Source organism: Phocoena phocoena, chromosome 3 (assembly GCF_963924675.1).
Source record: "Phocoena phocoena chromosome 3, mPhoPho1.1, whole genome shotgun sequence".
In the NCBI taxonomy this organism is placed as follows: Eukaryota; Metazoa; Chordata; class Mammalia; order Artiodactyla; family Phocoenidae; genus Phocoena; species Phocoena phocoena.
Window position 1 is genome coordinate 159,392,179 of NC_089221.1, and position 17,198 is coordinate 159,409,376.

The 17,198-nt window shown below is 49.0% G+C and overlaps 1 protein-coding gene across 2 annotated transcripts; it reads left to right on the forward strand.

Annotated features, from left to right (window-relative positions):
* The first annotated feature begins 236 nt into the window (after positions 1-236).
* MGAT1 (alpha-1,3-mannosyl-glycoprotein 2-beta-N-acetylglucosaminyltransferase) lies at positions 237-17,198 on the forward strand. 2 transcript variants are annotated; one of them, XM_065873616.1, is made up of 2 exons: positions 237-692; positions 14,644-17,198. In XM_065873616.1, the coding sequence occupies exon 2, from the start codon at positions 14,769-14,771 to the stop codon at positions 16,110-16,112; it is 1,344 nt and encodes a 447-aa protein (XP_065729688.1). In that variant the 5' UTR covers positions 237-692; positions 14,644-14,768; the 3' UTR covers positions 16,113-17,198. The 2 variants fall into 2 exon arrangements, with proteins under 2 accessions (XP_065729688.1, XP_065729690.1); XM_065873618.1 differs by lacking the exon at positions 237-692 and adding an exon at positions 5,702-5,828.

The following is a 17,198-nucleotide window of genomic DNA, read 5'->3' on the forward strand; positions in this document are numbered from 1 at the left end:
CTTTTGGTTACTTTTCCTATAGTGCGGTTAGGTGCTGTCTCTCCTGTATCTTGAGCCTTATATGTGTATACATATTGATGAGATGACTGTTTTGGGGTGCAATATGTGAGTGAGGTAGGAACTTTGTATAACCTTGTGGAGTGTTTAAGGAAGGGTTTTTGATGATAGAGTCAAGGAGTCTAATTTAGGTAGGGAGTCTTAGAAATCCCTTTGGGTATATAATAGATTAGAGAGTGTCATGATGTTTAAATATTCTGCAGGTTAACACAGAAATCAGCCTCCTGGACCATGTCAGTTCTAAGGCCTGTTTCCTCTCATGAGCCTCAGCAGAAGACGGACTCGCCAGCCCTCACAGTGGATGACTTCCCCTCCCTGAACAAGAGATGGGATAGTACCAGGGATCTGCCTATCACCAGACTCTGGGCTTAATAAACCAGCTGAATGAAGGGATGTAATAGACCTCTGGGAGGGACACTGAAGCCTGCAGTGGGGGGGGAGGGGCCTGGACATACCCCTTCCCCCCCAGACTCCTCCCCCTCAGAGTCCACTCAGCCATGGACTTTGGACCTGGACAAGAGGAGAGAAGCCGCACTCTGTTTGGTGTATCTGATTTGGGATTCTCAGTTTGGAAATGGAGTGCTGGATGGGGGTTTGATGATCTCCAGGGGAGCAGCTGAGAGAAGAGAAGAAAGGTAAGGTTTCTGTCTCATTTCCCACTTGGTGTCTTTCTGCTCCTGTGCAGAAAATGTTGAGTGGGGTAAGTCTGGGGACACTGTCACTGAGGAGTTGCCGTGATGGGAACCCTTACCCTGAGGGGTACACAGGAAACTTCACCTCTCCTTCACTCTCTGGGTGCAGGCTTGTTCCCAGCTGCTCCTTACCCAGGTAGGAGTACCTTGTAAGGGGTTGTGAGCAATGGCAATTGTGAGGTTAGTGCAAGGAGAACATGAAAATTATTTTAGGCCTCTGAAGGGAGGTTGTGTTAGATTACTTGTGAGGGCTTTTCCAATGCGGATAGTAGCATTCCAAGCCAGTTTGGGCTAAGCACACACTGGAATGGATTACCCAGGCTGAGGCAGGCTGCTGTGTTTTGGGCAGCTAACTGAATAGAACTGCCTTGGGGGGCAGGTAGCAGATGGTCTAGGTAACCTCCTAAGTTGCCTCTCCTCCTTCCCCTATAAGGGAGTGTAGGCCATGAAACCTCATGGTAAGAGCAGAGGAACAGAACACAGGTTTGGGAATCAGGATTTGTGTTCTAGCTCTGCCTTTCTTAGTGTACACCCCTAGGTATGTTGGTTAAGCTCTACCATGTTCTCTTCACTTGCAAAATGGGGATAACTAACTTTCCAAGTCCCTCACAGGTTGTTCACAAGGAACAAATGAAATGATAGATTTTGAGAAGTATCCAGGGCCATGTACATGTAAAACAGTAACATTGCCATTGCTTCATATGCTTGTATAGTTATATAGAGAAAAACTCTAAATTAGTTTTGTTCTTTTATTGAAATAGGCTTCTGGCAAAAGCCTTATTTGTCCTTAATTAAAAGCCTGCCCTGAATTTGTCTCATCCTGTTGCTGTTAAACAATACCTGGGGTCATGAAGTGGTGGCAGAGGTGCACGGGTTCAAGGAGAACTGAAATTGAGGGATTCTGCCAGATACCTTGTTGGCTCTCAGAGCTCTCCGGTCAGCTTGGCAAGTGTGCCTCTTTGGGGTAGCAGATTAAAGAGGGGTGGAGAAAACTGGAAGTCTCAAGGACCGAGTGTCTGTTTAGGAGATGGAACCCTGGGCCTGTCCTTCCTGTGCCATATCGTGGTCTTCTCTCCTGCTCTTTAAGATGCCAGTGTTTTTCAGACTGTCATTTTTTAGCCCTCTATAGGCTGTTCGTGGTTACCTTACTTTCTGCTCACTCCTCCTTTGAAAACTCCAGTTTACCTCTGCCAAGATGCCTGCTTTTCTCAGTGACAATAACAGTAGAAGGGAGAGGTGTTGGGAATTTTGATAGACAGTGGGGTCTGGTGGCCTGGGCAAGGGGTAGGAAGCTTGGCTTCTAGCATTTCTTTGCCTCTCACTAGCTGTGTAACACCTGGGCCTCACATACACTGGGTGCTGGCAACAATAACAGAGGTCATTTGCAAGCTGAAAATCACATATTTATGACTTAATTTCTTTTTTCCCTTCCTTCCTTGCCATAGGAGTCCCTGAGTCCCCCAGGGGCCTGAGGGCTGGGCAGGCAGACCTGGGTGGAGTTCCTGGCCCTAGATGTTTCTTCTCTAGTCTGATGCCTCAGGTAGCCCCTTTGAGGCCAGGCTTCTACTTTAGAAGGTCTGGATTTCAGGGTGGGCCTGTCACCTCCCCTAGCTTTGTCCAGCAAACTCCTGGTGCTAGTCTTTGCTTAGATACTGGGATCACAGCGATCCCTCAGGGATGTGCGGTCCCAGGCTGCCTCTGCAGCCCCCGTCGTGCCTGGGAGGACGGTGAGTGCTTCGAAGCCCTTGAAGTGCCACAGCGTCGTGCCGTATCTGTACAGTGCTTGCATTATGTGAAGTGTCCAGGCCGTTGTGTTGTGTAAGGTTTTCGTCACCACATTGTTGTGGGGAGAACAGAGCAGGGATTATTCTCCCAGTTTGATACTTGAGGGGAAGCTACAGAAGCCCTGATTAGGAAGGGCTTGCCCAAGTGTGGAGCGGCAGATTCTGTGATTGCCTGCCCAGTGCCGTGCTGCTCCTACAGCATCTGACCTGAGAAGGGCCATTCGGATTCTGCTGCAAACCTCCAGGGAGGGGAACTCAAGTGCCCTGTCAGACGGCCTCTCTGCTAAGATGTTTCTTCCCTGGAGTGAGCCAGAATTCCTCTCTCCTGTTGTTTCCACCAAAAGCAGTAGCCCTGCCCTCAGCCTGACCCTTCCACAAGACAGTCCTCTCAAGACAGTCACAGCCTTCTCACAGGGGTACCAGGATGTCAGGGCACAGCACTCATTGGGTGTCCAGCTACTTATCCACAATGATAGACTGAAACCACATATTGTGTGTGTGTTGTAACTGAATTTATTTATACCCTTTTTTTTTTCCCAAAAGGAACTGTAGGTGGCTAACCAAAAGTTCCATTTCACAGACATTGCTCAGTGATTATTGTATTAATCTTTTTTCTTTTATCTTAATGAACTGAGTTTCTGGGTCTTTATGGGGAGTAGGGATATTGAGAGGAAGGGAGAGGGAAAAATAGATACATCATTGATTTAAAACTTTGCTTTTACCACCACTGATGGTTTCAGAGCATGAATTCTTAAGTTCAGAGCATGAATTCTTTCCAAATTATACAAAAATTCGGGTATCTTAGGCATTGTTTATGGGAGGGTAGTTTCCTGGAACAACTTTCACTTCCTTCTTATCTCTCCTCTCCTCTTTTGGAAGTGGTGGGGGTTGGCTGGGGCCAGATCTTCCTATTCCTTCCATCTTCACATAATCCATTCCCAGTTTCATCCCCAGAATTCAGGCACCTGGCTCCTTGTTTCTGCCCTCCTTCGCCTATAACCCTTCTGCATGAAACCTCCATCAGGAGCCCAGGACCTCTTTTCCCAGGTCAATTTGGCACTCATCACCCTGTTTCTTGCGTCTCAGACCAAATGTTTTCTCTTGCTTCCATCCAAGAATTCAGCTCATTCTTGTTCTCTAACCAGGCCCTTTGTTTTGGGACAGTCATGGAATTTCTACTCTTAGATCTTCCTGTGAGCCTTGGAATTTAAACAGAGGACTATAATGATGGGGCGAGAGTTTTGGTACACAGTTACCTGTCCTGTTCCCCATTGAACAGCCTTAGATGGAGAAGGATTATTGGTAGAGGTGGGAATCTGACATCTCATGGGCTGGTTGGTTTCTCCACCTTTCAGCATCCCACTCTGGCCTTTGTCCTGGGACAGTGATTTTAGCTCCTGATATCTTGGCCCTACAGTGTTTCCCAACTTTTTACATTTTAAGAAACTCTGGTTTTCCCTCTTGCCTTGACATGGAGTGTTAGTATGTAGGCCTTCCATGTCTCCTACCTGAGGAAAAGCTTAGAGAAGGGGCAGAGGTACAGAAGCATTGGCTGCTGGCTGGCACATGGGAGCTGGTTGGCTCCCATCTCCTGCCACAGTCCACACAATCAGCTAAACTGGAGACCTTGCACACACACACACACACACACACACACACTCACACACACACACACACACACACGAGTCCAGCCTCACTGAGGTGTCAGCTCTTCTTTCACTCTTCTCCTTCAGGGCTGGGCTCCAACTGCAGGATTTCCCTGCTGCCCCACTGTGTGCCTGTCGTGCTGGACACACAGCTATAACAAAGAGCACTTGCACTCAAGGCTGCGTGAGGAGAGGGAATGAGTGCCATCTTTGGAAGCAGGAATGCCTGGGGCTAAAACTTGGCCATGACCCTCATTAGGTCTTGTGACCTTCAGCAAGTTGGCACTTAGCTGGACTCTCAAACTCTTCATCTGTAGAATGGGATGACAATGAGTACTCTGCAGAGCTGCTAGGAGGGTTAAAGGAGAGGCTGGGGGTGGGGCAGGATGCAGGTCCGGCATGTGATGGCCTCTGTGCAATTTTGTTTTAGCTCCCCACCCCCACGCAGGGACCTTTAGGGCATGTCCTGCCTTTGTTTCTCTAAAACCCCACAGAATTCCTAGTTTCACCTAGAAACAAGTTAGTGAGTGAAGTCAGTGACCATATGCCACAAAGTTCTGGCCTGCTCTGTGCTCTGGAACACAGGGGAGGGAAGTGGATGGGGGCACGTGCTGGTGCCAGAGTGTGTCCTGATCACATGGTAGCGCTGGCCCTGGACTCAGTCCTCCTCAGGAAAGTCATCTGCATGAGTAGCCGGTAGTTCTCAGCTCCCCACCCTCACTTGTTAGGGTCAGATACGGACATCTAGGCTTTTCCAGGGTCCTCCCTCACCCCCTTTCACAGGGCTACCACAAAGCCTGATTGAGGCCTTTTCTCTTCAGGTCTGGTGGGTCTACCCTAGGGAAAGGTCTGTCTCTCTTTGCTCTTTTGCTCCAAACTAACAGCACTCATTACCCACCCCGAAAGGAAAAAACAAACAAAACAAAAAACAGGAAGAAGAAAAAGCCAGCTTGCTCTTTCTCGATTTTGGCTGCAGGTGTTTCCTCCTTGGCTTCCTTTTTGGCATCCTGGTTCGTGTTCTTACTTCCCTGCACCCTCTAGCCTCTCAGATGCCCTGGACTCCTCCCTCCTGGAAGCCAGGGGTTGTGGGGAGGATCCTTGGCCTTGGGTTTGGTAAACGCACTACTGAGGCAGGCTGCTTGGCCTACCTCTGGCAGGGCTCTGCCCCTCAACCCCACGAGGCCCTGGGCTCTGGGGCTGGGGAGACGCGAGAAGTCTGACTGGAATGGGTTGAGTGTGGTTGGGTTGATGGGTATAGACCCGTGGAGTTGCGATTGAGAGCGGCAAAGGGCTCAAAGGTAACAGCTGTCTCCACAGCATCTCCAGAAGTTGGGGACCCCGGAAAACTTGGGGTGTCCAGACCGCGAGTCGTTCTGAGAGGTCGGGCGTTGGAGGCGAGCCGGGGAGAAGGGGTCGCGGGCCAGTAGGGGCAGCCGGCCCCGCCCCTCGGCCTGCCCCGCCCCGCCCTCCCCGGGGAAGGGCCACGTTGCCCGCCCGGCGGTCCGGCCCTCAAGCGCCGCAGGAAGAGCCTGCCTGGCGGAAGGTGCCGGCGGCCTCCGCGCTAGCGCCTGGAACGCGCCGGGGCACCGGGCTCGCTCCCCAAGCCCCGGGGCGGGCCAAGTTCAGGGCCGGGAAGTTGGGAGGACCTGGTGAGTGGGGGCCGGGGGACGCCAGCGTCCGTCAGTTCTGGGGCTTGTCCCCGGAACGGGACCGAGGTCTGACTGAAGGAGGCCCCGCAGGAGCAGAGAGGGCGCTCCGGAGCTGGAGTCCCGGCTTGGGAAGCTGTCCCTTTCCGAGCCCTCCGTGTCCTCCGACAGCCCCGGTGCCCGAGAGAGGGACTTGGCCCGGGCCGCCCCGGGTCCCGGCCACGGGCCCCTTTGGAGCCGGGAAGTGGAGCTCTGCGTTCCGCTTTCGGAATCCCGGGCCTCCAGCTGGTGAGAGAGGGCGGGCTCCGCGGGGAGGGGGCTGGTTGTGAAACTCAGCCTCTGGGCCGACGTGGGTGTGGGGCCTGGAGGAGCTGGGGTCGCTGGAGAGGGTTTGGGGAGCGGAATGCGAGGTGGCCTTTCCCCAGACCCCACCCGCGCGTCCATTCCAAAAGTTACTAGGGGTTCTTTCTCCTCTGCCGGGAGGTAGAATTGACTCGATGTGGAAATAAGTGAATTGTCAAGAAAACTTTCTCCTACTTGTTGGCTAATGTGTGTGTAGTAGGGGGCCCCTGAGACGTGCAGGGCCCCATCTTATAAACGCTGGAGCACAGGGGCTGTGGCCGGCTGGTCTGTGTCCCCACGGGACAGTGAACCCTGGAGTGAGGCTCCACCTTGGTTAACCTTTGACCCTGTGATGTGTTTAATTAGTCCTCCCTTTAGGAACATCACTGGCTGAGATTGTCCAGCTTTATCTTATGTCGTTTATAATACTTTTCAGACCGTGTAGACTTTTCTTTTGGATGCTTACATCCCCCCTGCGTCTGCCTCGAACTGTGAATCACCCCTGCCTGACCCCATTACCCGAGACCGTTGAGGCCTCTCGGATCTCCCCTGTCCTTTTCTCAGATTAGAAGGCAACGTAGTATGTCTAAAGTCAGTGGCATATGTGACAGGTTAAACTCATTTCCTGTTTGGGGCACTGGGGAAATTGTCACTGTCCTTTTCATCATCAGAGCCCAGGGGCCTTGGAGATGATCCACATCAACCCTCTCCCTGTTCAAATGAGGGAACTAAGGCGCAAGTGACTTGCCCAAGGTCGCTTGGTTTCCCAGGGCTTCCTGCTTTTTGCTGCACTATCCTCCAAGTCCTTCAATTATTTCGTGTACCTTCTCCCACTCCCTTTCAGTTCTAACTTCCTTTTGAAATGATGGAGCCTGGTACAAGGTACAGGAACCTAGCAGAGGTCTAATGAACAAGCTGATTCAGTTCAGTCTCCGTTATCTGGGGCATGTTCTATGCTTTCTGGTTTTTTTCAGGCAGTGCTTTTTAACGTACTGAGCAACACAGAGACAGAGAGGAAGGTCTGTCAACATTCCTTCAACTTGCGTACTTTCTAAAAGCTAAATAAGACTTCTCCATTATCGCTTACAGTGAGAAGTTGACTATCTGGTGTTCTCTTGCTGTTTAAGAAACATTTTCTTGTCACAGAGAGAGAACTGGCTAGAGAATACCATAGGAATCAGAGTTTTAAATAGGGATCTCACAGCTCATAGGCAGTTTTTCAAAAGAAGAAACTGAGCTAGCTAAATGTCCATCAACAGAGGAATGGATAAAGAAGATGTGGCACATATATACAATGGAATGTTACACAGCCATAAAAAGGAACGAAATTGGGTCATTTGTAGAGACGTGGATGGACCTAGAGAGTGTCACACAGAGTGAAGTAAGTCAGAAAGAGAAAAGCAAATATTGTATATTAACGCATATATGTGGAATCTAGAAAAATGGTACAGATGACTTTATTTGCCAAGCAGAAATAGAGACACAGACATGGGTAACAAACATATGGACACCAAGGGGGAAAGGGCTGGGGTGGGAGGAATTGGGAGATTGGGATTGACACATATACATTATTGATACTATGTGTAAAATAGACAACTGATGGGAACATACCGTATAGCACAGGAAACTCTACCTAATGCGCTCTGGCGTTCTAAATGGGAGGGATATCCAAAAGGGACGGGCTATATGTATATGTATGGCTGATTCATTTTGCTGTGCAGTAGAAGCTAACACAACATTGTAAAGCAGCTATACTCCATAAAAAGTAAAAAAGAAAAAAGAGAAGAAGCTGAGACCCACGGGAGTTGGCGGAACCTGCCCAGAACCTCCTGGGTTTTCGTTGAGGGTCTTATTCACTAAAAAGGCTCACTCCTCATCTCCTACCACAGTGCAGATGTCTTTGTACTTGGTGGTGTGGACCAGCTATGTGACTTCCCTGAAGGAGTTGTGAAAACTCTGGCAAAAAAAAAAACTGTGAGTTTGTGCTTTGCAGGCAAATGTCATTAATAACAGAACATCAGGTACTCAGGTCAAGGTTAAGGACTGTTGTTCTATTTTAGAAGAGGAAGATGTAGCAAATTGTATTTTCCCAAAATGGCCACAACTTTAAATATCCCACTCTACATTGTTACAATAGGACATTGCCCTCCTCCCACCCGGTGGTGGGGAGTCTGTGTTCCTTTTCACTTGAATGTAAGCAGCGACTTGTGATACCCCTGGCCTGTGAGTAAGTCGGAAGTGATCCAGGGCTTCCCTGGTGGCGTAGTGGTTGAGAGTCCGCCTGCCGATGAAGGGGACAAAGGTTCGTGCCCCAGTCCGGGAAGATCCCACATGCCGCGGAGCGGCTGGGCCCGTGAGCCATGGCCGCTGAGCCTGCGCGTCCGGAGCCTGTGCTCTGCAACGGGAGAGGCCACGACAGTGAGAGGCCCGCGTACCGCAAAAAAAAAAAAGAAGTGACCCAAGGTTTTGGATCACTGTGGTTTTGCTCCTGGCCTTTCGTGTACTTGCAGTCATATGTGGCTAGGGTCGGAATCATCTGGAAGGCTTCCTCCCATGTCTAGTGGCTGATGCTGACTGTTAGCCAGACCTTAGCTGCGGCTGTCAGCTGGAATACCTAGAGGTATCCTGTCCACATGGCCTGGGCTTCCTCTTACTTTGGTGGCTGGGTTCCAAGAGCAGGCATCTCGGGAGCACCAAGTGGAAACTGTATTGCCTTTCATGAACTAGTCTTGTAAGTCACATAATCATCACTTCCTCTGTAGTCACAGATCAAAGAGAGGGAACATAGACCCCATCTCCCCCAGCTCTAGAGGGAGGAGCGTCATTGTCACTTCGTAAGAAGAACATGTGGGATGGGATGTTTGGTAGTCATCTTCGGAAAATGTAATCTTTCACTGTTAGGCTGCTAGTTTGGTCTTCTTTCTCCCCGATTTAGTGAATAATGCAAGCAGCCCTCCATCTAGCTACTTGAACTTCGTACATGTGCCAAGCACTGTCATAGGTATACAGATCATAGAGCCTTTTTTCTAAGGAGTAAGGTGAGAGCCAGGTAAGTACAGCCACAGGTTCTGTTACAGTGTGGAGAGGAAAGACAGGAGGTACGGAGAGAGTACGGTGGGAGTATAGCTGTGGGAAGCCTGGCTCTGCCTGGATGTTAAGGAACTGGGTTCTTAAGGATGTATAATGCTTGTAGGTGGGGCTTTGGATAATATTTCAGAATGCGGGACCAGCCAGAGGAGAGAAAGCAGGGTACAAAGGGTACTGTGGAGGCCAGAACACGGGGTTCATGGGGTTAGTGGTTGGAGGTGAGGTTGAAAAGGAATGTTTGAGCCAGTTTGTTGTGAAGGCCCTGTGTGTCATAATGATGCTTTTGAGTTCTAGTCTGTGGGCAGTGGCAGTATGGTTTTTAATGCAGGTTAGTGTTGGGACCAGTTGTGTACTTTAAGAAGGATGCTCTGTTACTGTTGGGAAGATTGCTTAGAGGGAAGCAAGGTGTGTGATAGGTGAACCAGCTGAGGAGCCACATCAGGAGTTCAGTATTTAATAACAAGGAAAGAGTTCAGCTTAAAGCGTTTGAGATCTTGAAATGGGGTGATGGCAGTGAATGGCTAACTTTCTCTTCCATTTTCATAATTCTGAAATTCTTGGGGCTGGATATGTTTCAGAATTTAGAGTTTTTTGGATTTAAAAAAGATGATCTGGTGCATTTATGGTGTAGTGAAGGTCTGGAGCAGCATACGATAATCCAGCATGTTTATTTTCTGTAGCAAAACATATGAATGGGATAAATAAAGACTGTAAGTTAGCCTCACATTAGATCAGATTTCTCCAAATGAGGTTAAGCCAAACAAGTGTGGAAAACTTCTGTTTTTCAGCACTTTTTGGACTTGGGAATTGCAGTTAAGTGATTGTGGGTGTGTGGCATCCACATGGAAGCCACTTTTTCTGCTGCAGGCAAATCTGAATGTCGAGGATCCTAACAGAGCAGCGTGGCAGCACTGGGGGAGTGGGTCCGCCTCCTCAGGTAGCTGGTAGTGGAGGGGATTGGACAGATGTTGAGTACAGCGTCGTGCTGGTGCTGTTGGTTGTGAAGCGGAGGTGGGCCTCACAGGGTCCGAAAGCATCAGGGAAGGTGTCCTGGCGAGGTGTGAGTCAGAACACGCTAGGTGAAGAGAGAGAAGAGCCGACCAGGCATACCGGCCCATGCACAGGCCCTGAGGCAGGCTCGAGTGTTTGGGTCCTGGAAGGAATCTAGTAGAGTGGGGTCAAGAGAGCCAGCGAGAGAGGGGACTGGCTAGCAATCACGTACTCCTTCGGCAAGATAAGCAAGTCCTGTTTGAGAATTTAGAGAAAAGGGTTGTGGGGTGGAGAACAAGGGCCTGAGGGCTAAGGTGGAGGCCTGGCTGGACTGGGGCAGCTGTTTCCTGTGGGCTGTCCAACATTTCTCGAAGTTTATAGACTTGCTAGGAATACAGTCTGCAGAGGGGCTGAGAAGATTGCTTTGATCTGCATGGCCTAGAAGGTGTTGGGAGGTCTTCCAGGCCTCAGGGTAGTGGGTGTGGGCCACCTAATTCTAATGTCTGGAGCAGGGTGCAGGGTAGAGAGGATGTGGTCCCGTGGGGTTTTGCTACCACTCTGAGAGCCTGCTGGTTTGAGGTGGCTCATTGATAAGTCAGAGACAAGCCTGCTCCTCCGGCCCTGAAGCCAGCACTTCGGCTGATGGAGTCGGTTTCTCTTTTCTTTCCCCCATCTCTTTATCTAAAGACTATTCCTGCCCAGTCAGTTGGGAGGCAGGATGTTGGGGGTTAGGGACTCCAACATTGACCACACCCTGAGGGGGGAGTGAGGAAGAAACTGGAAATCTGTGTGTGTTTCTCTTCTAGGAAACCCTAATTGGTATATGAGCACTAATCAAATGGAAATTTAATGACACAGTAAAACTGAAATGGACTTGAGGTTTCTGAGAAGACTGCTGCGATGGAGTTGTGAGGGTGGATGGTTTCTAGGAGGAAGACAGGGGGTGGTAGTGCTTGCAGGGGCTGGAGGGGTCTCTGAGGAGGGAGGCAGAATCCATTCCCTTTAGAGACTCTTAAAGATCAGCCCTTTGATCCTTGGATACTGGATCTGCCTGCTTGAGAGTGCAGGAGCACAGAGATGAGATCTGGGACCCAAGGTTTTAGCTAGGGTTAGAGAACTGGTCTGTGAGGCAGAGGGGAACTGGCAGAGCCGTCAGCACAAGCGAGTGCAGACCTGAAGCTTTGGGATGTGAAGTGTTGAGACCAGAGGCAGGAATGCCAGGGAGAGAGTTGCATGGTCAGGAATGGCAGCTGTCCTGGAATGGGAGGGTATGGTAGATCCTTTCAGTAATGAGGTCTGGTAGAGTGAGGGAGTTGGCAGGACCATGCCTTTTTCTTGTTAGATGTGTGTCCCAGTCCCTTCCCAGAGCCTGGCAGAGAGCAGGTGTGTGATGCATGTCATGGCGTGATTGAGGAGTTCAGGAAAAATGGATTGTGTCCCGGTTCTTCTTACTGATGTGCCCAGCTGGGGCCATATTGGATGAATCTAGTCAGAGCTGTGGGCTATGTCCCTATATTTGATTTTAAGAAATTTTATTTGACAGTAACTTCAAACTATAAAAAAGTTGCGAGAATAAAAATGGTATAAGAATACTCATATTCCCATTACTCAGATCCATCTATTAACATTTTGCTCCATTTGCTCTTCATGTACATACATGATATTTTTGTTCTGAACCATTTGAGAAGTTGCATCTACCATAGCCCTGGCCCCCTACCCCTAATTACCTCAGCGTGTATTACCTAAGAATTGGGATATTCTTTTATATAACCACATTACGGTTATCAGTCAGTCAACACTGATACTTCGATCTACGGTCTATATTCTGATTTTGTCATTTGACCCAATAATATCTTTTTAAAAAAGTTTTATTGAGGTATAAATGATATACAGTAAACTTTACATAGTTAAAATGTACATTTTCATAAGTTTGTACATATGTATATACCCATGAAACTATGATCCCACAAAGTTTCCTAGAGTCCCTTTGTAATACCTCCCCTGATGTTCTCACTGCCCCCATCCCCAGGCAGCCACTGAGGTGCATGTACTCTTTCACATCTTGAATAATTATTTTGAGATTCGTCCATGTGTCGTGTGTTATCAGTAGTACGTTCCTTTTTAATTGCTGAATATTATTCCATTCCATGGGTAAACCACAATTTGTTTATCCATATTCCCATGTTGATGGGCATTTGAGTTGTTTCCACTTTTTGGCAATTATGAATAAAGCTGCTGTAAACACTCCATGTAGGTTTTTGTATGGACATATGTTTTCATTTCTCTTGGGTCTGTATGTAGGAGTGGACTTGCTGGGTCATATGGTAACTCTCTGTTTAGCATTTTGACTAGCTGCCAAACTGCTATAAAAGGACATTAGTTCCATATCTCACACCATATACACAAATTAACTCAAAATAAATCGTAAACCTAAATGTACAACCTAAAACTATAAAACCTAAAAAAGAAAACATAGGGAAAAATCTTTGTGACTTTGGCAAAGATTTCTTAGATACAACGCCAAAAGCATGATTCATAAAAGAAAAAAACCCTGATAATTGGACATCATCAAAATCAAGAACTTCTGTTCTTCAGCTGACTCTGTTACGAGAATAGGACAAGTGTTTGAATTTTTGCCAGTCTGATGGGTGGAGAAATGTTATCTTAGTATAGTTTTAATTAGAATATTTCTTATGAGTGAAATTAAATACCTTTTCATATGTCTAAGGACCATTTTAATATTTTTGTGTGTGAGTTGCCCTAGTCATATAGACAAGAGTTTGGGCCTTTTTTCCCCTCAGTTTTTAAAAAGTCCTTTGTCTGTGAGGGTATTGGTTTATTATTTGTGATGTATGTTGCAATATATCCTCTCCCAGTTTGTTATTTGTCTTTTGACTTGGCTTATGGTGTTTTTAGCCATGCAAAAAGTGTTTTATTTATTACTGCATCTGTATTTTAAGTCATACTTAGAAAGCCTTTCCCTATACTAAGGTTACAGAGGAATTGACATACATTTTCTTTTAGCACTTGTATGGTTTTATTTTTCTCCTTAGATGTCTAGTCCACTTGGAATTTATTCTTGTGTACAGATCTTATTTTTTCCCCCAAGTAGCTATATTAATTGTTGTAACACTATTAATAAGACCATTTTTTGCGCCAGTAATTCTGAATATCATACATTAGATTTCCGCGTGTAGTTGGGTGTATTTCTGGCGTTTAAATTCTATTCCTTTGGATGATCTGTTTGTTTACATACCAGCACCACATACTTTTAATTATAGAGGCTTTGTAATGTTTAGTATGTTAATATCTGATAGGGCTAGTCCCTCTTCACTGCTCGTTCGTTTTCATCATTTTCCTAGATGTTCTGTTATGAACTTTTGTCTAGCTCTATAAAAAAGTATTTTTATTGAGATTTTTGATGATGCTGAGATGCCCTAACCAAGAACAAGGGATATTTAAGTCTTATTTTGTGTCTTTTCGGGAATTATAGGTTCATGTAGGTTTTTGAATATTTCTTGTTAATTCCTAAATAGTTTATCATTTTCATGGCTATTATAAATAGGGTTTTCTCATTTGTTGTTTTTTAATGAGTTATTATTATTTGTGGATATGAAGGCTGTTGATTTTTGCATGTTAATTTTTATATCCCACTACCTTGCTCAATTCTTTGACTGTTTAGGTTGGATTTATCATTGATCTCTTAGACTTTTCCAGGCATATTCTCATAGCATCAGTACATTGAGATACTTTTGCTTCTTTTCCATTTCCTCTGCCTATAATTGTGTTCTGCAGTCCAGTTGCATTGGCTGATCCCTCCAACAGAATGTTAAATAGTCGTTAGATCTGGGATGGCTTGGCTTTGCTCCTGACCTTCGTGAGAATGCCTCTGGTGCTTCTTTATTAGGTAAGGTGCTGGCTTTAGCCCTGAGGTGTGATATTAGAGTTTTAAAATCAGTAATCTTTGGGTAGTTTGATTTGAGGCATGGGAGGCAGGTGGTCTAACCCCTACCTCACCTAAGCTCTGGACAGAAGATGGTAAACAAAATCTGTCAGGTAGGGAAGGGGGAAGCGGGATTCCTTTGCTTCCTCTCTTCCACCAACATCACTCTCTACACCACCCCCACCCCCCACCCCACCCCCCAAAAAAAAACCACATTGCTTTTCAGAGGACTCATGAACTCATTTTGGAGTGCGGGAACATGCTCTCCTAATCCTATTCTTCCGCAGAGATTGACCCTCCAGATTAGGGAACAGGCAGCTATCTTTTAAGAGAGCTTTGGAGTTAACGTCCTGGCCTTCCTTGTCCTGCACTTTTTCATCTGTTTCTGCGCCCCATTCTTCCACTCCAGGGCAGCCCCATGCCTCGTGATGATGGTTGTTTTTCTCCTCTCCTCAGGTGCATGGCTGCTTCCTAATCCTGGAGCCCAGAGGAAACATCCCTAGAACTGTGCGAGTGTGAGCCAGGCAAGCCAAGGGCAGCCTTGAGCCCCACCCTTGCCCGCCTCCCCCGCGGGGGCCAGGATGCTGAAGAAGCAGCCTGCAGGGCTCGTGCTGTGGGGCGCCATCCTCTTTGTGGCCTGGAACGCCCTGTTGCTCCTCTTCTTTTGGACGCGCCCGGCGCCTGGCAGGCTGCCCTCAGACAGTGCTCTCGATGACGACCCCGCCAGCCTCACCCGGGAGGTGATCCGCCTGGCCCAGGACGCTGAGGTCGAGTTGGAGCGGCAGCGGGGGCTGTTGCAGCAGATCAGGGAGCACCATGCTAGGTGGAGCCAGCGGTGGAGGGTGCCGACCGCGGCCCCGCCTGTCCTGCCGCGCGTGCCTGGGACCTCTCCGCCAGCTGTGATCCCCATCCTGGTCATCGCCTGTGACCGCAGCACTGTCCGGCGCTGCCTGGACAAGCTGCTGCATTATCGGCCTTCGGCTGAGCACTTCCCCGTCATCGTCAGCCAGGACTGCGGGCATGAGGAGACGGCCCAGGTCATCGCCTCCTACGGCAGCGCTATCACGCACATCCGGCAGCCTGACCTGAGCAACATCGCAGTGCCACCCGACCACCGAAAGTTCCAGGGCTACTACAAGATTGCTCGGCACTACCGCTGGGCACTGGGCCAGGTCTTTCACACGTTCAAGTTCCCAGCAGCCGTGGTGGTGGAGGATGATCTGGAGGTGGCTCCAGACTTCTTCGAGTACTTCCAGGCCACGTACCCGCTGCTGAGGGCCGACCCCTCCCTCTGGTGTGTGTCTGCCTGGAATGACAACGGCAAGGAACAGATGGTGGACTCAAGCAAGCCTGACCTGCTCTACCGCACAGACTTTTTCCCTGGCCTGGGCTGGCTGCTGTTGGCCGAGCTCTGGGCTGAGCTGGAGCCCAAGTGGCCCAAGGCCTTCTGGGACGACTGGATGCGCCGGCCAGAGCAGCGGCAGGGCCGGGCCTGTGTGCGGCCTGAAATCTCCAGAACGATGACCTTTGGCCGCAAAGGTGTGAGCCATGGGCAGTTCTTTGACCAGCACCTCAAGTTTATCAAGCTGAACCAGCACTTCGTGCCCTTCACCCAGCTGGACCTGTCCTACCTGCGACAGGAGGCCTATGACAGGGATTTCCTTGCACGTGTCTATGGTGCTCCCCTGCTGCAGGTGGAGAAAGTGAGGACCAGTGAGCGGAGTGAGCTGGGGGAGGTGCGGGTGCAGTACACGAGCAGGGACAGCTTCAAGGCCTTCGCCAAGGCCCTGGGAGTCATGGATGACCTCAAGTCTGGTGTCCCCAGGGCCGGCTACCAGGGCATCGTCAGCTTCCTGTTCCGGGGCCGCCGTGTCCACCTGGCCCCACCCCAGACCTGGGACGGCTATGATCCTAGCTGGAATTAGCAGCGCCTGCCTGTCCCTCCTGGGGCCCCTCCTGGCCATATCATGGCCTAAGATGGGACCGTAGTCCCTGGGCTGCATCATCCTCTCTGTGTTTCTCTCTTGGGTCCATTTATCTTGTTTTGTTTTGTTTTTTTTTTTCTTTTTTTGAGTGGCATTCAAGTGCACAGATGATAAGGTGATATTCTCCCGTTCTCAAGGGGGTCAAATCAGGGGAATCTTTCTGGGGTATGTTGGGGGAGTTATTAAGCGGGAAACCACTGTGTGGTAGGGAGAGACTTGGACTCGTTGGGGCCACAAAATCCACGTTCCAGGTTTTCTCCCAGGACATCTGTGGAGAGGTTGGCAACTTTAGTTCTCTTGATCAGGCCTCTTTTTCCTGTCCTGGCTATTCTAGCCAGAGTATGAGCCCTCCTCCTGTACCTGTCCCCCACCATCTCCACCTTCCCCCAGCTGGAGCAAGGTGGGAGGCTGGATTATGTGAGAAGGAGATGTATTTGTGGCCAAAATGAGACTAACCAAAGGGGTTTCATCATCATCAGGGTCTGGGCAGAGCTGTTAGGTTGTCAGGGTTTACTCCCTCCTGCCTGTATTTCTCTTCTTCCCCCTCTCCTTTATCCCTGACCGCCTCTCAGCTCTTCTTTCCCTGCAGCCTAGCAGTTCGTGATCCTAAGATGAAACGGTGAAGGGGAAAAGCAGAACCTCTCCTCAGCTCACCTGCTGGGGTGGGGAGAAAAGCCTTGGGTGCTGGGGCGCCCCTCCCTCATCCTTCCTCCAAGAAACAGACTGCCCCCTATCCCGTGCTTTCTGAAAACCAATCCTTTCCCTGTCACTCTGGGACGGTTCATGCTAGCCCGGCCCGTGGCTTCTGGAGGCCCTCTCAGTGTGAGGTAGGGCAGCCAAGACCATTCAGCCCAGCCTCCTTCCCTTCTCCCTCAAGCATTCCCTTCCCGTGTGCACAGATTAGGACGCAGATGGCGGGTTGGAGAGCAACATGTGTGTTTTTCTTTCTTGCCTGACCTCAGTTCATGGAAGAAAGTTGAAGCTACAGAATTATTTTCAAAAATAAAGCCTGAATTGTCTGAAAAA

Excerpts from the sequence above, each read along its gene's own strand:
- MGAT1 (XM_065873616.1), top strand. The coding sequence starts at position 14,769 with ATGCTGAAGAAGCAGCCTGCAGGGCTCGTGCTGTGGGGCGCCATCCTC.